The 18,744-nt window shown below is 53.1% G+C and overlaps 1 protein-coding gene across 1 annotated transcript; it reads left to right on the top strand.

Moving 5' to 3' along the window:
- Positions 1–3,769: 3,769 nt before the first annotated feature.
- NFKBIE (NFKB inhibitor epsilon) lies at positions 3,770–16,969 on the top strand. The gene is made up of 6 exons (XM_071576525.1): positions 3,770–4,274; positions 14,584–14,686; positions 15,143–15,374; positions 15,544–15,632; positions 15,911–16,159; positions 16,463–16,969. Exons 1-6 carry the CDS (start codon positions 3,934–3,936, stop codon positions 16,526–16,528), a joined length of 1,080 nt encoding a protein of 359 aa, XP_071432626.1. The 5' UTR covers positions 3,770–3,933; the 3' UTR covers positions 16,529–16,969.
- The last annotated feature ends 1,775 nt before the right edge of the window (positions 16,970–18,744 follow it).

Below are 18,744 nucleotides of genomic sequence, written 5' to 3'. Positions count from 1 at the left end.
CCATTCAAAGAATTAATTAGTCCTCCTTGTCCAACTTCATACACACATATACAGACAACAGAAGGAGGTAGAAACTGCCCTGTCCACTGTGGGAGTCTTCTCAGGAAGGGGGTTATCTGGGCAACTTGCTGACCACCCACCACGTGCAGGCAAACCTGATCTGCTCTGGTTTGTGTCACCACATTGGCACGGTGGCTCCCCTGCATTACAGGAGTGCGCAGCGGAAGGACAAGAGACACCCAGCATGGACTGCAAGGAGAAAAACTCTGACTGCAAATAATCCCTTACTGAAAAAGAACTAGGTGCATGGAGCAGCATCCCTGGAGAGATTCAAAGTGATCCTGTGACTTCAGCCAGACTTACCAGGAGAGGGTAGCGAGTACTTTCTGGGCTGACTATCCCAGAAAATGGGTACCTGAGGAGGACCTGCTTTGCACTACTTTGTTGGAAAGCTTGGCCTTGCTAATGGGCATTGAATCTTTAAAAGTTATGTTCCCCCTTTGCTAGACCAGAAAGTGATGTGACCCAGTTTGGTGCACTACAGAGCTGATTTGCTCTCAGATACAAAGAACCACAGTCAGAGCAGAGTCTGTTTGCTGTCTTTCCTTCAGCTCTCCTTGCTCTACCTGGGCCTCTGCTTCCACTGAAAAGCCCATCTCCCAGGGCTGAGCCCTCTCAGCTGAAGCCCAAGGCAGAGGTCTGGGTTGCTGCTTGGGGTTTCCAGCGATATTTCTGGTGAGGAAAATGCAGTGGGAACTTCCTCAGATGGGGATCTAGCACCTTTCTTACGGGCTCGGCATTTCTAATTCTGGGGACAAGGGAAAAGGGCTACATCCCTAGAGAACAGGGTAGCCCAGTGCTCTTGTGGGACAAAAGCTGTGCAGTGGACAGAAGCACCAGTCATATTGCCTGGTGCAAATTCACGGCTAGGCTTCGTGAACGAAGATTTGAGAAGGGCACTACCCACGCTTGCTGCAAGCGTGCTGGTGGCTAAAAAGGCAAATTATTGTCATAATAACTGCTAACAATTTACTTTGCTAAAACATGGCAGAGGACTACAGCTGAATATTAAAGTACCATTATTTTCCCTCATACCAGACACAGACTGGTCATAATCTCCCTTTCTCCATCTCTTGCAGCTGTATCTAACTTACCCAGTTAACAGCTCAAAGAACAGAAAAGATCCTGGTGCCAAGCTGGGATGCAGCTGAGGTGGGCAGAGCTTGGAGTCAAGAAGTTAAGTGCAGAGACCTGGGCTTCACTTAATAAATCAGAGGGCTGTATTTGGGAACTGGACATTATTAGGGACAGTACCTGAGGGTCGCCTAGGGATTCCTTCCCATATCCAGACTCTGTCCTGGTGCTCCAGGCAGTGCAGTGTGATGGGGAAGCCTTTCTGAGCCGATTGCTTGCCAGAGACGTTATTTTGAGTAGCGCTGGCTGCCCTGAGCAGCGTGTGATGACACTGACCTCTAGTGGGAGCAGCTTTTCTCTGTAGTTTTAATCATTTTAAGTGCCACATCTTAAGGGGGACTGGAGAGAGCCGAGAATTAGAGTTTCGGCTTTAAACCACTCAAAAGCAAATCAGAACATCAAGATTGGCCTCATACTGTATTTAAGTATTTTAATTTCTCTACCATTTCCTGCCAATACATTATATATAGATATTATATATATATGCATGTGTATTTCTATATGTATATCTTTCTGTATTTAAAGCCTCTGAAAATAATCAAAGTCCAAAACTCACACGGGCAGGCAAAAAAGCTCTCTGTTAGGAAGACAGTATGAAACGGAGCCCGAGCCTTGCTGAGTGAGTGACAGAAGGCAAATAATGGGGCAAAGTGGCTAAGTTCCTCTTTCAGGCTTTCCAGTCAAATTGTCCAAAGGGTTAAGAGAAGCACACCCAGCCAGAAGAGGGGGGTTGGGAGATGGTGCCTGAGCTGGGTATTAGTGCGTGTAGTTGAAAGGTCAGAGCAGAGAGTGAGTGGCCATGGATGCCTGGGTGGCATAGCTGATGCAAATGGGAGTGCCTGATCTCCACAGCTCAGCTGCCGCAAACATTGCAACATAGTCCCAGCAGAGCACTAGTTACCTAAAAAAAATTCAAGGCTCACCTTACGGAAGCTGCAAGATCTCTAGCTCCAGCTGAATTCACATCAGCAGGAGAGGAAGGCCACTTCCACGGGTTGCATGGTAGCCAGAGGTATAGAAAGTTTGCAGTGGACTGGACTGTAGAGTCCCCAGTGATTCATCTCAAATTGCCTTCCTGCAGAGCTGATCCAGGGTTTATTAGTTTAAGCTCGGTGCTTTCTATTTGGCTGAACCGCTCCTGGACACGTGCCAACCCTGGAATCAGGATCCACACTATGCCCCAACTGGAACGTGCTTTGCTTGATGCAAAGGTAAGCAGCAATAGGTTCATAGAAAAATGAAATCTTTATGCACCACCGCACAGGTTTGTGTTGATTTGACCAAAGTAGATTTCTCCCAATACTTCATTTTATTCATAAAAAAGTGTACAAGGAACCATAACATAATGAAGCTGCATCTCTAATAACATCTACTATGTTACTAGAAAAAAAATGGCAAAGGAAATTTGGAAGGTAATTGATGGGTAACCTAGTAGCAGTTGAGTATGGAAAGGTGAAAGAATAGAGATTCTGTGTGGTGGTCAGGAACAACAGCTACAGGTAGAGGTGGGATGCAGCCACCACCAGGGTGTGAGAGGGAGTGGCATAGATATATGGCCCAGATCCCCACCCAGTGTTGGACAGAGCTGATAGATGTGGGAGAAGCTCCTTTCCCTTAGTAATTGTAGTCTTGCAGGTAGGTAGTGCCAGGGACACAACTGGAGACACTGAAACAGATCTTGAGCGTGGGAGGAAAACTTATGACTGGAAGCTATTGATGCCAAAAGAGACATACCTGCCTCTCTCGTACTGCCCCCATACTCCCAAACCTTTCTCTCTGCCTGGTCAGAGGCATTTTTCATGAGCAGCTCTGATGCAGCAGGCATTGGAAGGAGAGCTCTGAAATGCAGGCTGGTCACTTATTCACAGGCAAGTGACCTGGGCCTTCGTTTGACTATTTTCATCTTTGATCTCTGTGTCTTGGCTGCTCTTGTGTGAGCCTGGGCAGCCACTCTGGGCTTTGGGCTTTCTATTTGCAACACAGAAAGGTGGTGGGAATGGGCTGGAACCAAGAGGCTTGTACAGCCAGCTGCAGTGACTTCACCTTTCCCTTTGCTTCTATAGGAAGGACAGATGAGATGTCTTGGTGGGTGAAATGGTTTAATCCATATATGTGCGAAAAGCAAACTTCTTTTTCACACCTATCTCTGCTACCAGTAAGTGACATCCACCATATCGATTCCCACAGAGCCTGCGGATCAGTCAGCACCTGCACACGCCAACAGCATCCTCACCCCACGCACCACCTGGTTTGACAAGTCCCTCTCCCACCCCTGGCAAACCTGTCTGCTATTTAAAGAACCCTAACCAACTGGGCAGGGGAGGAGGTAGGGCCAGAATACACCGGCACGTACTGCCCGGCGTCGGTAAGAGTAGCGTGGCCACCTCGCTCCCCTGCGCTCCCCGTGCTGCCGTTCCTCGCGTTCCGCGCCCACGGCTGGGTTTTCTCTCTCGTGGTGCTTCTGCGCCCTCCACGTACAAAGCGGGCTGGGAGAGGCAGCTCCTCGTTGTTCCGCGGCGGGGAGGCGGCGAGGGGAATCCCGGGCAGGCGGGGCCGGGCGCGGCTGACTCAGTGCGGGTAGGGGCAGAAGGAGGAGAAGGAGGAGGCGGCGGAGGCGGAGCCGCCGCGCCTTGGACTCTGCGCCGGGCGCCACTCGCTGGCTTTCCGGCCATGAGCCCCCCGGCGCCGGGACCGGGGCCGGGACCCGGGCCGGGGCAAGCGGACGGCGGGCGCTGAGCCATGTCGCGGGCGGCGGGCGGCGAGTGCCGCAAGGAAGTGGCGGGCTGGGAGGGAGAGGACGGGCAGTGCGACTCGGGCATCGAGTCGCTGCGCTCGCTGCCGGGCGGCAGGGAGACCCCCGCGGCCCCCGAGGTCCCTCCCGCCGCCCCCGAGACCCTCGCCGAGACTGCCCCAGCCGAGGAGCGGCTGGATTCCACCTACGGCTCCGGCGCCCTTCCTGAGGCTCTGTCCGAGCTGCCGGCGGTTCCGGGGAGCCGTCCCGAGGATCCGCCGCCACCGGCCGAGGGGCTCAGCCGGCAGCAGCTGCAGGCGCTCACCTACCTTTCGGAGGACGGAGACACGTGAGTGACCCCCGGGGAGCTGCGAGCGCCGGCCCCGCCAGCGCCGGGGCCTGGCTTCTCGCAGAGAGCCTAAACATAAGCCAGGCTGAATCCGCCGTGCTCCCCATCCCTCTCCCGAGAAGCATCCGTGCAGCCGGGCTGTGAGGCACTCCCCAGGCCCCTGTCCGGAGCGCCTCCCACCCTGCTGTGCTGTGCATGGATGCTAGGCACCCGGGTGTAGGTTTGGGTGGGTGACTACCTCACCTGCCTCAGGGCCATCTGAGCCAGGTCCAGCAGAGTGAGCAGAAAAAAATGTAGCCCAGGCTACATGGCACAGAATGGACCTCCATAGGAAGCCAGGTTCTGCTTGCTACGGGGCTGCCAGCACACAGAAAGGGGGGGGGGGGGGGGGGGGGGGGGGAGCAAATCAAGCGCCCCCACTGTCTCTTCTCCAGAGAATGCAATCCTTCCTCCCCAGTGGGGGAGGCTTGGCTGCGTGAGATGGCACATAAGCAAGACCTGAAACAAGGTTGACTATGCAGGGCAAGACCTTGGGATGGTTGTGTTAGGCTGTTAGGCACTGTTCAACTGAGCAACCTAAGAACTATGGTGGGAATCGCCTTACTTTGCTAACCTGCCCACAGAGCTGCAGCTTTTGGCACAGTTGTGACGCACACTTCGATATGGGGCTGCCCTCCTGAGCCTCTGTGACGAAGACAAGTGCTTCTCTTAATGGGGGGGGGGGGGGGGGGGCTGCCCACATCCGTAATGCCCTCTCAAATACAAAGGCATCACGCCAGACCTATTTGGTTTGACTTCTGGTAATTGCCTTCAGCTAATCACACTGTTTTTTCTTGTTGTACATTCCCTCGATGGAAGGTTTTCATCATGAGTGTACACACAGAGCATGAGCGAAACATTCTCACAGTTGAAGGCAAAGCTTTGCCCCAAACCCAGACTTGAGTTTAATACTGAGTAATGGTGGAAGAGGAAGAGAAACTGAGAGGCACTGACATGAGCAAACAAATGTCTTCAGAAGTGGTAGCAGCAAGAAGCCACTGGCCTTGTCTGGTAGAGCACATCTGGATTGAAGCTGAAGATGAGCTGGGAGACAGCCTGAGTGTTTACTTCCTGGTTAGGAAGGAGTCTGTGCTTCTGCTAATTAGTTCATTAATGCTTACTGTGCGATCTGCTCTAAGGATTGGCTGTAAGTCTCATGTCAGGCAAGGCTAGAATAAACACAGCCTCCCATGTTCCTCAGCCAGACTTTCTAGTCCTGTCCTATCTACAGACTGGTTCTGGGGCTCCTCAGCATGAAGCAGCTACACCAATTTTCCCAGTTGTAATGCTAGAGCCAAAGTGCCCACTGAGAGAGCCAGGGGTCTTTTAATCTGAACTGTGGAAGTAATGCTTCAGAAAGCCCCCTGGGCTTGTCCATCATGGTGTGCCCAGGGCGCCTCACTCAATATTTTTAGTGAACCCCATAGATGCTGCTGCCTAGAGATGCTCTTACTGCTTGGGACTGTGTTGTTTGGGAGCTGAGCCCTTTGCCTGTCAGACTTGCTTGGAGAGACCCAATGCAAACATCTTATTAACGAGGGAAACGTTAATCAGTGGTGTCTTGGTTACTGTGGGCAGGAGAGGCTCTTGGAGAGGTCCCCAAAACAGTTGCTGTTACTCTTGTTTTCTCTGACAGTGCAGTTCAGAACAGGAAATCTGTAAAGAGTGAGGGTGGGAGCAAAAGGTCTCCTGGTGGTACAGCTCTGGGCTGGCCATGTCTGCACAGGAGCCTGCTTTCCTGGAATCTACTTCCACTGGTGGGAAAAACCACAAACTATTCTTATGGTTAGAATGGTGAGGCTGTGGATTTGTGCCTCCACTATTCTTGTCTTTCCTCCTGACCCTGTGGCAGAGGTAGGTGGCATTTATATTTAGAAGTGCTGAACATCCGCCACTTGGGTCGATGCAAATGGGGGCTGTGAGCACCCAGAGATTCATTGAACTGCCAGTGGGTTTGTATATGAAAACAAGTCAGGGCTGATAGTAAAGTCTGTGGAGCAATTGCTCATCCAGTGACAGAAGGTCTCCAGAGAAAGGGATCAGATGGCCACAGGCTACATCCCTTTCATCCAGCCAGACAAACTCATCAACTTCTTTTCTTCTTTTCATCTCTGTCAGCAGTGCATTTCCTTGTGTGCCTTTTTTAATGTCTGCCACAAAACAGCTCCAGGCAGAGAATTAAAATCATACTGTCATTATATTTCAGAAGACTTGGGCCACAACACTTAACTGTAATTTTAATTCTGAAAATACAGAAAGTTCAGGGGGTTTGGCCAACTGGTTCCTGTTTCCCCAGGTACTCTGGCTAGTCCAGAGGGCAGAGGAGCACTAGGCTTGCACAAAAGGAGCTGACAAAAGTCTTGGCTCTCCATCTGACAAAAATCTTCATTGTCCATAGTTCACTCAGGGTTACCCACCTCTGCCATCCCAAGGTGTCCCTGTGTTTGTCTGCCTGGCACTTATGGAGGAAATACAGGAGGTGAAAGCAGAGGTGAGAAGCACGTGCTTGGGTGGTTGGAGTATCAACAGGATCCTCCTTGGATACCTCCCTGCCTGCCTCTACAGGAGAGGAGTGTCATCCCAGGCAGGATGAAGCAATGTGGCTAAAACTGGCTCTTTCTTTGCTCAAAATTAGCAGGAGTCTTGCTTTGGCAGGAAGGAAATGGCCAACAGGGAAGATGGGGGTGTAGTGGCTAGTGAAATGTGTGGGTGCTGTCTTCCAAGAATTACTTGCCCAAATGTTATCCATTCCACATCTCCTCAGTACCACTGGCAGCCCCTCCTCCTCAGGGAAGTCAGAGCTGCAGTAACTGGTCACTGGCGCATCAGTTCTGAAAAGAGAGTGGTTGAGCTGTCAGGGCAGGAGAGGTCAAGGATGAGGAGTGGGGTGGCAGGCAGAAGATGGTGGGAGCACTTAGGGCAGTGATATGTATCCTGCTTATTCTGTGGCCAGATAGAGACTAAACCCTGTGCACTCAAGCTCAAATGGTCTCCTCCAAGCATCCATCTTTTTCTTGTGACCCAGTACTCCTCCAAGTATCCATCTCTTTTGTATAAACAAGCTCCTTTTCTGCTGAATTGGGTCCCAATGGGACTGCTCTGCATGGAAGTGAAGAGAGGGGCTTTCCAGCTGTAGACGTGGCTAGCTCAGGCTGCAGGCAGCTGTGACCCAGTCACCGTAGCACCTTAATCTTTGTTAGGATTTGCTAAAGAAAGTCCCTCTTTCTCAGCCACAACAGGTAGATACACAAGTCCAGCATCCTGGGGAAGGTGTGGCTGTGGTGGCTTTGAGGTGGAACGGGGTGTGATGGGACCTGTTGTGTTCCAGCACAAGGGAAGACCTCCCTGTTTGCTTGGGCTTATGTCGGCCTCTGCCAGCTCTGACGAGGCAGAGTTGATTCATGAGTGCAAAATTAAGCAGTGTTTCCTCTAGGACTATCTTAAGAAAACATGTTTTCCTTTGTGCCCATACTGGTCCTTGGGCCACATGCCAATTCATGCCATTGGTACCTGATACCAGAGTGATGGAGCGGCTGGGGGCTGCACCCCCACAGGAGGGTGACTGTCTTCTGCATGGGGCTCTGTATGCAAAGCAGTGCAGTCCCTCTGCGGAGGTGAAGGTCGGGGGACCCCAGCTCAGTCACAGGAGAGAGACTTTGCCTCCTTCAGATGGAAAATGGGACTGAGTGGTTTTGGTTGGGTGCATGTTTCAGGGAGGGAGGGGAGCAGAGGAAGCTTGACTTCCTCCTTCCACTAGAGACAAGTGCTGCCCCATCTGCTGATAAGAAATCACGTGCCAGTGACTCGCAGGCTTAGATGCCTTATCAAGGGTTTGGGGATAGTCAATCAAGTAAAATTGGAGCCCCATGGGAGGTGGTGTCTGAGCTCTTCTCCTCTCTTTGGTAGCAAAGTGACCTTCTCTGCTGAGCCCTCGCATGCTTGGGTAGTGTTGAACATGAAGGCCTATCTTGAGGAATCACTTCTAACTATACACCAGCATGTGCCAGTCATAACCCTCCCAACTCCTGAGGCCCTGTGCCAGAGTTCTTCCCCAATGTAGAGGTTGTCCCTATGCAGGCTGTCCATTCCAGCATGGCTGCTTGCTCAGTGCTTGCCCTGCTGACCAGGGGTGTTGCTGAACCCCTGTAGCCCTGCATCCCAATGTGTGTACCTGGGGAAATGTTGTGTGTGATAGCAAGGGGAGATCACTGTGAAAGAAGGAAAAAGAAGCAGAGTACTGGAGAGACTTGGGATTAAAGAAGTCCGATGCAGAGAGCACATGTGGTTGCTGGTCAGGCTGGGAGTCCTGCTGCTTTGGTGGGCTGGGCTGTTGAAGGCTGCCCAGCAGTGGGATGGCCATAGTTAATGGGAGGTGGGAATGCTCTTGGTTTTACCAGAGGGGCTTTGGAAACTTCCTTCCCTGATTGCCAGGACTCAAGTCCATTCCCGGGTGCTCCATAGCATTCTGCCATTGTGTGGCAGAGAAGGTGAGTCCTATCATGGGTCTAGCGGGAAGAAGAGAACTTCCTGTGTCCAGCTACCCTGTCCCTGGACTCTGGGTTCTTCCTCTGTGTGTGATCAAGAGTTTGGTAAACAGTGGAGGGCTTGATGTCCCTCCAAGCAAGGGCAGGAAGCTCTGCACAAGTTCCTTTGGGATGCTGGCTGCTGCAGGGGTCACACACATACAGCCTGGGTGTAAAGTGGGTAGGTCCTTGCAGCCTTCTCAGATTGTGCATGCAAGAAGAGGTTTTTTTTCTCTGTTTGAATTACTTCAGCCTGGCTTGGAGGAAATTTCTTCAGACTTTCCGCCTGCCCAGGTTTGCCTTGGAGCTAGGGAGAGACAGAGGGAACTTCAGCACAGGAGAAGGGAAGGAATGGCTGGAAATTTCCATGTCCTGGGATGCAGAAGCCTGATGCCTGGCTGTAACAGATCAGCCAAGATGGGGAGGATTTAAAGTCCTTGCACTCTGCAGGAGGCAGGCTTGGACGCTGCTGGGAAGGGGTTGAGCTCAGCTAAATTACACAAAGAAATGTATAATTTTTCTTGGTTTGGGTTTGGTTTTTTTAGTGTAATGTGAATAAATGAGGAATCGGATGTGACTGTGTAGGATGAGAGGCTGTAGGGTCTGAGTTGTGAGAGTGGTTACAGGGCGCCTCTCGGTGAGCTGAGTAGGATGTTCTCTGTGTCACAGAGTTGGGAAGCCCCTCTGACTGGGGCAGATACAGAGCTGAAGCGGGGGGGCTGAGGTCTTGTAGACCCACAGCTTGTGCCTCATTAAGAGAAAATTGTGAAGCAGTGAGGATATGTGCAGGGCTGTAAATGATTGTTTGAGTGTGTTGTACAGGCTCTGGCAAAGTCCAGGCACTGTCCTCTTGTAAGAGGCTGTTCTGACCTCTAGATATCCCTGTGTGTACAGAAACTGTAGAATGTATTTGTCTCCTAATGAGTGAGAGTGGGAGTTTGTTCTGTTTGAAATGGATTTACTGTGGTCAGTGGACCTTTTGGGATGTTTGCTGCTGCTTCTGCAATTGTTTGTCCTTTCCCAGACTGATTGGCACCTGCTAGGATGGGTTGACTTGCCTTCTGGCTTGGCCCATCCATGCACTGGTAGAGCGGGACAGACCCCTTGTTTTGCAGGGAGCAGTCCACGTGCATCTGGTGTTTAGTGCTTCTGTAATCCCAGACCCACCATCTGCTCAGAAATGGAGCAAAATTCTCAAATGTGTGGGTGCAGTGTAGAGGGTGTGAGGCCAGAGGTGCTGTCGGGGCACCTTCATCTCCCTACCTTCCTCCCTTTCCTCCCCACCTCACTGAAAAATGAGATGTCCACAGCTCTCTCACAGTACTGCTTCCCACAGTCAGCCTCCAGCACCCCTCATTCACAAGCACCCAGACTAGACCTTTTGCAAAGCACCCCAAGAAAGATGAGGCTGTCTCCTCTGCTCATGTGTTGGTTGCCACCCCTCCCTCTGGCTCCAGGAGCAGCAGTCTGGGAAGAAGCTGCTGCCCAGACTAGAGATTAAGAATGTGCTGAACCCACTGTTGCTGAAGGGGCTTTGCATCCCACTAGACACAACCTCCTTCTAGTCCTGTCCCATCCCCTCTCCATGGAAATTCAAGCTGTGCCTTTCCAAGGGAAGTGGAGAAAAAACCTGCAGAAAGGAGACCCAGGGTGGGAATACAGGATGTGGGGATAAGTCCGCAGCCAGATGGGATCCACTGTTTGTTTGGAGCTGCCAGAGGGCAACTGGAATAGCTTTATGGAACAGGGCACTATCTCTTCGATATGTGGGGAGGAAGGGAGCCCGGCTGGGCTGGCTCAGGGCTGCAGGACAGGATGGAGCTGTGCTGGCTAAGCCTGCTGGCAGAGGTTCATACTGATGGCTGAGGAAGCGGTTAGCAGTGCAGGTTACAGGCCTGGAACAGGAGAGTAGGGTAAGCGTGGAATTCCCCCTGCTGTTTTCCTCCTCCCTCGCTCTCCTCTCTTTTGCTGCTGGGGCCATTTCCTCCCCTGAACAAGTTTCTCATGTGAATTGTTTGCATGATTTCCTAATGCTCCACTCAGCCAAAATAAGATGCCGGGAGTGAGCTGTTTCTGCAGACTGGGACCTTATCTAGAGAGAGAGAACAATTTGTCAAAACAAATTCAACTGAATGCTTTATCCCATGTCTTAGGTGGTTCTGGTGTGAAATGGTGAAGGGAGCGGCTGCTTTGAGGACAATGTGTCTTGCTCTACAGATGGGGGATCTGCATGGTCAGACCCTTTTCTAGAGAGGTGGAAAAGGATAGCCAGAGAACTGGTGGGACTTTATCAGTTCTGCTTGTGTGTCAGAGCTGGATATCCGCCTTACCCTGTTCTCCTGCCTCCAATGCTCATGTGTGTAAACTTTCCTACTGGATGCTTGAGGTGACGCAGAAGCTGGAGATGGACAGCACTGTGCCTAAACTAGGACCACTGTGGGCTTGGCATGTTCAGACCAAGGGACATCCCCAGGGATAGCCCCAATCGCTCTGCTCCAGGGTTGTTATCTCTCTAATGACAGCTAGATCACTTCGTGCCAGGAATGTCCTGTGCCCATGGGACCTTAGTGATTCAGAGCACTGAGTCCTTTCATGCTGGTGAGCAAGTGGAAAAGCTGAGAATGAACGCGGCACTCTGTACTCCTGCCATGTTTCCCCTGCCCACAGCTCCTCCAACCCTTGCCCTTTCCAAAACTCCCTGTTGCCCTTTCTGAAAGTTCCCTCTGGGCACCCACTACCCTGGCTGCAGCAAGGAAAACTTGCAGGCAGGAGCATGGTGAGGTAGGGAGGAGGCAAGCAGAGGAAGGCACAGGAGAGGTGTGCAGGCAGGCCAGGGAAGGGCAAGGGTCTGAGCATGGCAGGGTGGAGGGCTTGTTCTGGCAAAGTCTGGGTGAGGAGCAGTGTCCTGCAGTGAGCAGGTATCTCTCCGTCACCATGCCCTGGTTCTGGGGCTCAGCTGTGCACACTCCATGTCAGCACAGAGCAGCAACCCGTCTGCAGCTGCCATGGCACAGAGAGAGTAGTGCTTGTAGCCTCAGCCAAAAGAAATGGGAGATTGGCATGATGCCTGTGCCTCAGGTCTCCTGAGTGTAGGAGGTTTCCTGAGTTAGCAGAAGACAATCCCAATTGCTGGTTGGTATCACTGCCCATGGCACCAAGTGCCTCAGTGCACACATGCTCTTGGTGGGCTCATCCCAGCCCGCTGGCCCTGCCATGATTCCCCTGAGTAGCTCACGGTTCTTGCAGCCATTTCAGGAAGTTGAGGGCTGGCAATGAGGAAAGGCGGGAACAAATGCAGAAATGAGAGCACAGGAGGAGGCTGCACCCCGGTGGAGAAGGATGGGAGAGGGGGGAAAGCAGTCCTACAAAGCAGGTACATCTCAACTGCAAGATGAAAGCCTGAGCTCTGGCCATGTGGGGTTGGTCACCCCCATCAGCTCTGCATCATGGATGCCCAAGCTTGCTCAGTGACTGCCCAGACCCGAGCAGCTCCACTGCCTTGTTGAACTGCAAAGGCGTGCAAGGAAGAGTGAGGTACCAGTGGTGGAGGGCTGCCTGGGGGTTTCCACCTCCCCAGGGTGACTGCCCCACTTGTCCCCATGTGACAGTGTGGTGTGGTGTGGGTAGTGGCAGAGGGGCCAGGGGGATTCCTGGGGTACAAGGGCTGGCTTCTGTGGGACACAACCCTGGGCAGTGCTCTCTCCCCTGGGAGCCCAGAGTGGCTCTGGAAAGTGAAAGCAGCAGTGGTTTAAAGTTCAAGCTGTATTGCCTTGGAAAGTCCCCTGTCTGAGCAGTGTTATCTCTGCCATACCTGAAAAAGGCATATCCTGTGGCTTGCTCCTGCATGTGGTGCCTGGGAGCAGGTTTGGAGAAATAGGGGCTGTCCCTGTGAATCGGTAGAGGACACGTCAGCATAGGTGTCTGGGGGCCTGATGCAAAACCGAGCAGGGAGTCTCCCTGCTTGGATCAAACCCATGATAGGGTCAGCAAAAGCCTGATGAGGGGAGAGGTATTCTTGCAGCTTGGCCCCATGGCTGTGCCTCTGCCCAATGGTCCACCCAGGGTGATTGCCTGTGGTGCTGCATGGCTGCTTCTTGCAGCCCCACCCCCTGTCCTGGGAGCTCTGGTGGTGATGGTGCCCCCCCCGGCTGTGCAGAGGCAAATGTGGGTGGCCCCTCCTTCCAGTGGGGAATTCCCTGCTGCTGCATGACCTGAAGCTTCCCCGGGGACAAAGCCTCTCCTGTGAGGCACAGCCTCTCTCCTGGCAGCAGGGTGGAGAGGAACTGACCTTGTTTTGCCTTCAAAACTGGGGCTCAGCTGGAGGTGCCTAGGGTCCCAGGTGCTGGCTTGACCTTTGAGCAGCACTTGGGAGGAGATGAATAAAGGACATTTTTGGGGACTGGCCCCTGAGCTCAGCACAGTCATATCCTTGCTGCAACTGGTGAGAAGACAGCCCCAACCCCTCTTCTTTTTTGCAATGGTTTGGGGCCAAGTGTTGCTCTCCTGCCTGTGGAGGGATGCTCTCTATCCCCTGCATCACAAATGGTTTCCCAAAGCTGGGCTGTCCAGCAAGTGGGGTGTCTTTCCAAGGCTGGCAGAGCTCTCACCCTCCGTCCCTTAGCCTTGTCTGCCTCAACCAAAGCAGCATGGGTGGCAGGAGCTTGCTAGAGCCCAACCTTTAGGTTGGAGCTGATCCCTGCCAGAGGCCACTAGGGCCTCCAGCACAGCAGTGAGGAGGTGGCAGGAGGCCCAGCTCATGCCTGCCATGCTCTGCAGAGCAGGAGCTGCTGCCTGTTCCTTGATGCTGCCCACTGTGACCAGGGTTTTGGCCCAGTGGGGCAGCTCTGTGGTGGGAGAATGGTCCCTCAGTGCAGGGGGCCCGGAAGCACAGCAGGTTGGTGGAAGGAGACTGGAAATTCCCTTTCAGCTCTGCCTCCATTGTGCTCTCACTTCTGTTCTGACTGTGTAGGGGCTGACTGGAAATAAAACCTCTTCTTGGGGCTGGAGGACTCTAGGCTCCCTGGCCACCCCATGGCTGTGGGAGTCACAGTCCTGAGGACTAGGGCTCCCTGCTGGCCACCAAGCTCTGACAGCTGCATCTCTGATGTCCCTCTGTGCTGGCAGGCTGCGTGCCAGCCCTGACACAACAGTGCTGGAAGGAAAGGATGTGGGGAAGAGAAGAGGAAATTGGTGTGGACCATGCAAGGGTTGTGCCATGCAGGTGAGCTTGGACCAGCATCAAGCTCCTGCCCAGCTCTGGCTGCTTGCCTTCATGGAGGGGAAAGCAGAAGTACAATGCATAGCTGGCAGTAGAGAACTGGAATTTCCCAGGCAGCTGCAGTAGACCTCCCTCCACAGCTGCCAAACCTGTCCCCTGAGCTCTGGGAAACACATCCCAGGCTCTTTGGACCTGCACCAGTTGGAGGCCTGGCTTTGGGCAGTGGCAGTTCCACACATGCTGTTAGGTCCTAGGGAGCACTCTGTGTTGCTTAGCAGGGACAGGAGGGTCTGTTTCTCATTGGGGTCAGGATGAAGGACTGCCCTGGGGAGCCTCAGGCTGTGTTGCTGCATTGACCTTCTGCTGAGCTTCCCCAGGGAGAAGACAGGTTGGAGGAACTCTGAGCTGGTGGGAAGGGGCAGGGAGATTATTGCTTTCTGCAGCAGTGAAGGATCTCTGCTCCTGAACATGGCACTCAGGACTAATTTTTTGTTTTTATTCTCCACTATCGTGTTTATCCCCTCTGTAGGTTGGTTCATCTGGCCATTATTCACTGTGTCCCAGCTGTGGCACTCTGCTGCATTGCTCAGCTACCAAGGGAGGTGCTGGAGATCCAAAATGATCTTTTCCAGGTATGCAGTTGTGACAGGCAGAAGACGGGAGGAAGAGAAGTGTCACAGGCTGTTCCCTGGATAGGTGCCCCATCTATCTGCCCTATCCCCAGGATCCCCCACCTGTTCCCATGTGAGCAGCCCCTTTGCAGGGAGGGGAAGAAGGGTAGCAGAGACACCCTGAGAGAGAGGTGGGACAGCTTCCAGCACTGTGAGCTGAAAAAGTCCTTTACAAGGCCCCAGGACATTGCAGACAGCCCCAGCGGGTGGGTGAGTGAGATTTGTCCTCATGGATGATCTCTAAGCTGAGGTGCAGAGGGACAGCAAACCATTTGCACCCTCCCAGTGTCAGCCACATGTAACCTCAGGACAGGGATGGTGGTCTCCTGTGTGGCCAGGCTGGCTCTTGTATTCTGGTGTGGCTCATCGCATCTGATATCCTGCAGGACATCCTTCTCTTTACTAATTTCTCTCCAGACCCCGCTCCACCTTGCTGTCTACTTAGAGCAGCCCCACGTGATCCAGGCACTGATCCACAAGGGAGTGAACCCTGGGCTGCAGGACCGCAATGGTAACACCCCGCTGCACTTAGCCTGTGAGCAGCAGCACCTGCAGTGTGCCCAGCAGCTGCTGGAGGGCACAGCTCCACCGGAGGGCACGGCTCAGCCCCACAGGCATCACCAGGACCTGCAGCTCCAGAACTGGCAAGGTGAGACTTGGGGACAGCCCAGTACAGAGCTGGTGGCCAGGCTGGGGCAGAGACTGTGAGTTGTGTATGCAGGGATCCTGGCGCACAGAAGAGCAGGTGTGGGGCCAGGATTGGTGTGCCATGGGGTGGTCCAGACTGACTAGCTCTCGCTTCTGCCTCTCCATCACAGGCTTGTCCTGTCTGCACATCAGCACCTTGAAGGGGAACATCCCGATGATGTCTCTGCTGCTGGAGAGTGGTGCCAACATTGATGTTCAGGTAAGACTAGGCATGGTGTGATGTTTTGGTAAGACTAGGCCAGTGTGTCTCTCTCTTGGGCAGTTCTTCAGCCTTGGGGCAGGCACTGTTGTGAGGCTTGGAGGCACTGAATTTTGAGGGAGCAGAGAGTAAAGGTCCTTGAGGGGCTGTTGGGAGCTGTAACAGCAGTCAGGTTGGGGATTGCCCCCTCTGCACCCTGTCAGTGGGGTGTGGGTGGGTGCTATGGCGCTCGACTGAGGGGACCCCACACCCACACCCTTGTGATCTGCGGGTTGCAGGAGGGTACAAGCGGGAAGACCCCCTTGCACCTGGCTGTGGAGTGCCACAACCGCAAGGCTGTCCAGTTCCTGCTGCGCAATGGGGCGTATGTGGATGCCCAGATGTACAACGGGTGCACCCCACTCCACTTGGCCGTGGGCCGCAAGGATGCTGCCATTGCTGCCATCCTCTCACAGTCCGGAGCTGACACCCTGCTGAGGAACATGGAGAATGAGACAGCTCAGGACCTGGCTGATGGCAATGACGATGTGAGTCTCTGTGGAGGCAGGCCTGTGGCTCTGACAGCTTGTCACGGGGTTCAGGAGTCAGATAATTTGGGGGAAGCTCCTAGGAGGAGTTTCTAGCTGTTCCCATCCTTCCCTGTAGGATACAGGCATTGGCTCGGGGGACGTGTGGAGGCCTTTTGCCTCATGCCTTAGGAAAAGCCCAGACAGGGTTTCTTTGCGCTTCCCAAGGGAAGGACTGGGTGGGGGGAAGGTTTGGGCCCCTACCCCAGCTCAGTGGAGACACAACCATGGATCCTTACATATCTGTACCCTTGGCCTTTGCAGCTGCTCGCCTTGCTGCCCTTCGATGACCTGAAGATCTCAGGGAAGCCTGTTGTGTGCTCTGAATGAGTGGCTGGATTCCTTTGGCCCATCGGGCTGCCTCCTTGCTCCGTGCTGCTGCCCTGCTGCCTGCTGGAACCTTGCCTGCCTGCAGTTCCGTAGGAGCAGTCACTTTGGGAGACTTATCCCCCTGCCCCTCTGCTCTTTGGAAAAGTTTTTTTGGCCTCAGGCTGCCTTCCCAGATGGAAGAAAGTGTCATTATGAGCACTACACAGGAGAGGCTTTTCTTTTAGTATCTTGTGTACTGCAGCAGGACTGAATTTCCCTTCCTGGCCATGGGTCTGACTTGTGGGGATCTCCAGCATACACAGGGAAGGAGCAGGAGAGGACTTGTTTTCACTTTGTAGGATGGATGGAACATCCTCTGGTACCCTCAAACATCATCAGAATAAGTGTGGGGTGAGGAGAGTCTACACTCACTCTAATAAACATTTGTTGTTGCTGTGGGCACCTGAGGTCTCACGTGATCTGCACACCTGTAGCATCAGGAGGCTGAGCATTACACCAGGGGCCCAGGACACAAGGGCTGCAGGGCTTTCCCCAGTCTGCCTGCTTCCTCTGGTCCTTTGCACCACAGAAGGTGAGTAGGAGCATAGGGGCTTCCTCACTTGCAGAGCCTTTCTAGTGCTCAGGGCTGAGACTGGGGGATCCCAGCCTGGTGCTCTATTCCCATGCTGTGCTGCCGAGCATCTGGCTGCAGGGCTGAAGAAGGAGCGTAGAGATGCTGGAAGACCAAGTTATGGATGACTGCTTCTGCTGTTGTGCCTGACATCTTGTTGCTTTACTGTGATGTGGTTTCCTCTTTTGTAAAGAGGAAAAAAAGATCCTGGCTTAGAAGGGTATTAAAAAACTTAAGGCATGGGTCTTCCATGGGTTTTAGATTCCACCAGGCTGAAAGCAGAGGAGATGGCAGTGTTGTCTTCATATCCTTTCAGTTGTTCAGTGCACCACCCTTCCCTGCCCACTCTCCAGCCAGAGGAGCGTTAGGAAACCAGCAGCCAAAGGTGCTGTGGGAATGGAGGTATTGAGTCCACCTGACCCCACCTCAGCCAGGGAAATTCCCCACTTGTTGCCTGGGAGCAGCTGCTATTGTTTTGGACGAATCCTGGATGGCGCAATTGCCCAGGATGCTCTGGAGTGAGCGTTTTTCTTCTTATGCCCTTCTTTTAAGAGAATGCTGCCAGGAAAGCAGCACAGGCACCCCCCACAGCGTTCTCTGGAGCTTACCTGGTCTCTTCAGCAGCCCTGGGCCAGATTGTGTTTCTTTTGAATCTTTGCCTCTCACCTTCTGGCAGGGCCTCAACCCTGCTGCAAACCTGTGTGGCTGCTTCAGTACCACCTTCACAGGGGACATGAGGCACTGCCAGGTTGCCAAAAGCAGGAATGACAGGTGCTGCAGGGCAGAGTGGGATAGTGGTGCCAGGTCTGCAGGTGGAATCAAAGGAAAAACGCAGAAACAAGTGATCTGCACTTTTTGTTATTATGAAATAAAATCATTTGTTCTAAAAAGATGTTTTGTAAAACGTTATTGGGTGGCCATCTGATGGCTGCAGCCAACCCTGCAGTCATACCCGGGGCTGCATGCAGGGACTGGGGTGGACATGACCCCCACCCTGCCCTGCAGTGCCTGGGCAGTGCCTGCCACTGGTGGCAGCTGTGACATGTACTCAGGGCAGGCCTAGCAGCTGGGAGAGGGTGGCCCTGAGCCACAGGGCAGAGCCAGAGGGGTGCCACAGGTCAGTTTTAAGGGTGTCTGGCTTGAATCAGAATAGTATGGCCATTCAAACTAGGGCAGTGATCGTCCACGTGCACTTGTGAGGCTGTACCTCGAGTGCTGTGTTCAGTTCTTGGCCTCTCACTTTCAAAAAGGACACAGATGCTGGAGCATGTCCAGAGAAGGACAGTGTAGCTGATGAAAGGTCTGGAGCACAAGTCCTATGAGGAGGAGCTGAGGGAGATGGAATTGTTTAATCTGGCGAAAAAGAGTCTCAAGGGTCACCTTATCATGCTGTGCAACTACCTGAAAGGAAGTTGTAGCCACATCATGTTTGGTCTCTTTTTCCAGGTAACAAGCAATAGGATAAGAGGACATAGCCTCAAGCTGCACCAGGGGATGTTTAGGTTGAACATGAGAAAGAATACCTCCTCGGAAGGAGTGATGTGACATTGGATACTGTCCATTGTAAACATTTGAAGATGTTCAAAGAAAGACTGGATGTGGTACT

This window comes from Pithys albifrons, chromosome 2, assembly GCF_047495875.1.
Source record: "Pithys albifrons albifrons isolate INPA30051 chromosome 2, PitAlb_v1, whole genome shotgun sequence".
In the NCBI taxonomy this organism is placed as follows: Eukaryota; Metazoa; Chordata; class Aves; order Passeriformes; family Thamnophilidae; genus Pithys; species Pithys albifrons.
Note: the sequence above shows the minus strand (reverse complement) of the source record. Positions and strands in the feature narration are given on the sequence as shown.

Excerpts from the sequence above, each read along its gene's own strand:
- NFKBIE (XM_071576525.1), top strand. The coding sequence starts at position 3,934 with ATGTCGCGGGCGGCGGGCGGCGAGTGCCGCAAGGAAGTGGCGGGCTGG. Across the intron at positions 4,275-14,583 it reads CTTTCGGAGGACGGAGACAC|GTTGGTTCATCTGGCCATTA; the intron begins GTGAGTGACCCC and ends TCCCCTCTGTAG. Across the intron at positions 14,687-15,142 it reads TCCAAAATGATCTTTTCCAG|ACCCCGCTCCACCTTGCTGT; the intron begins GTATGCAGTTGT and ends ATTTCTCTCCAG.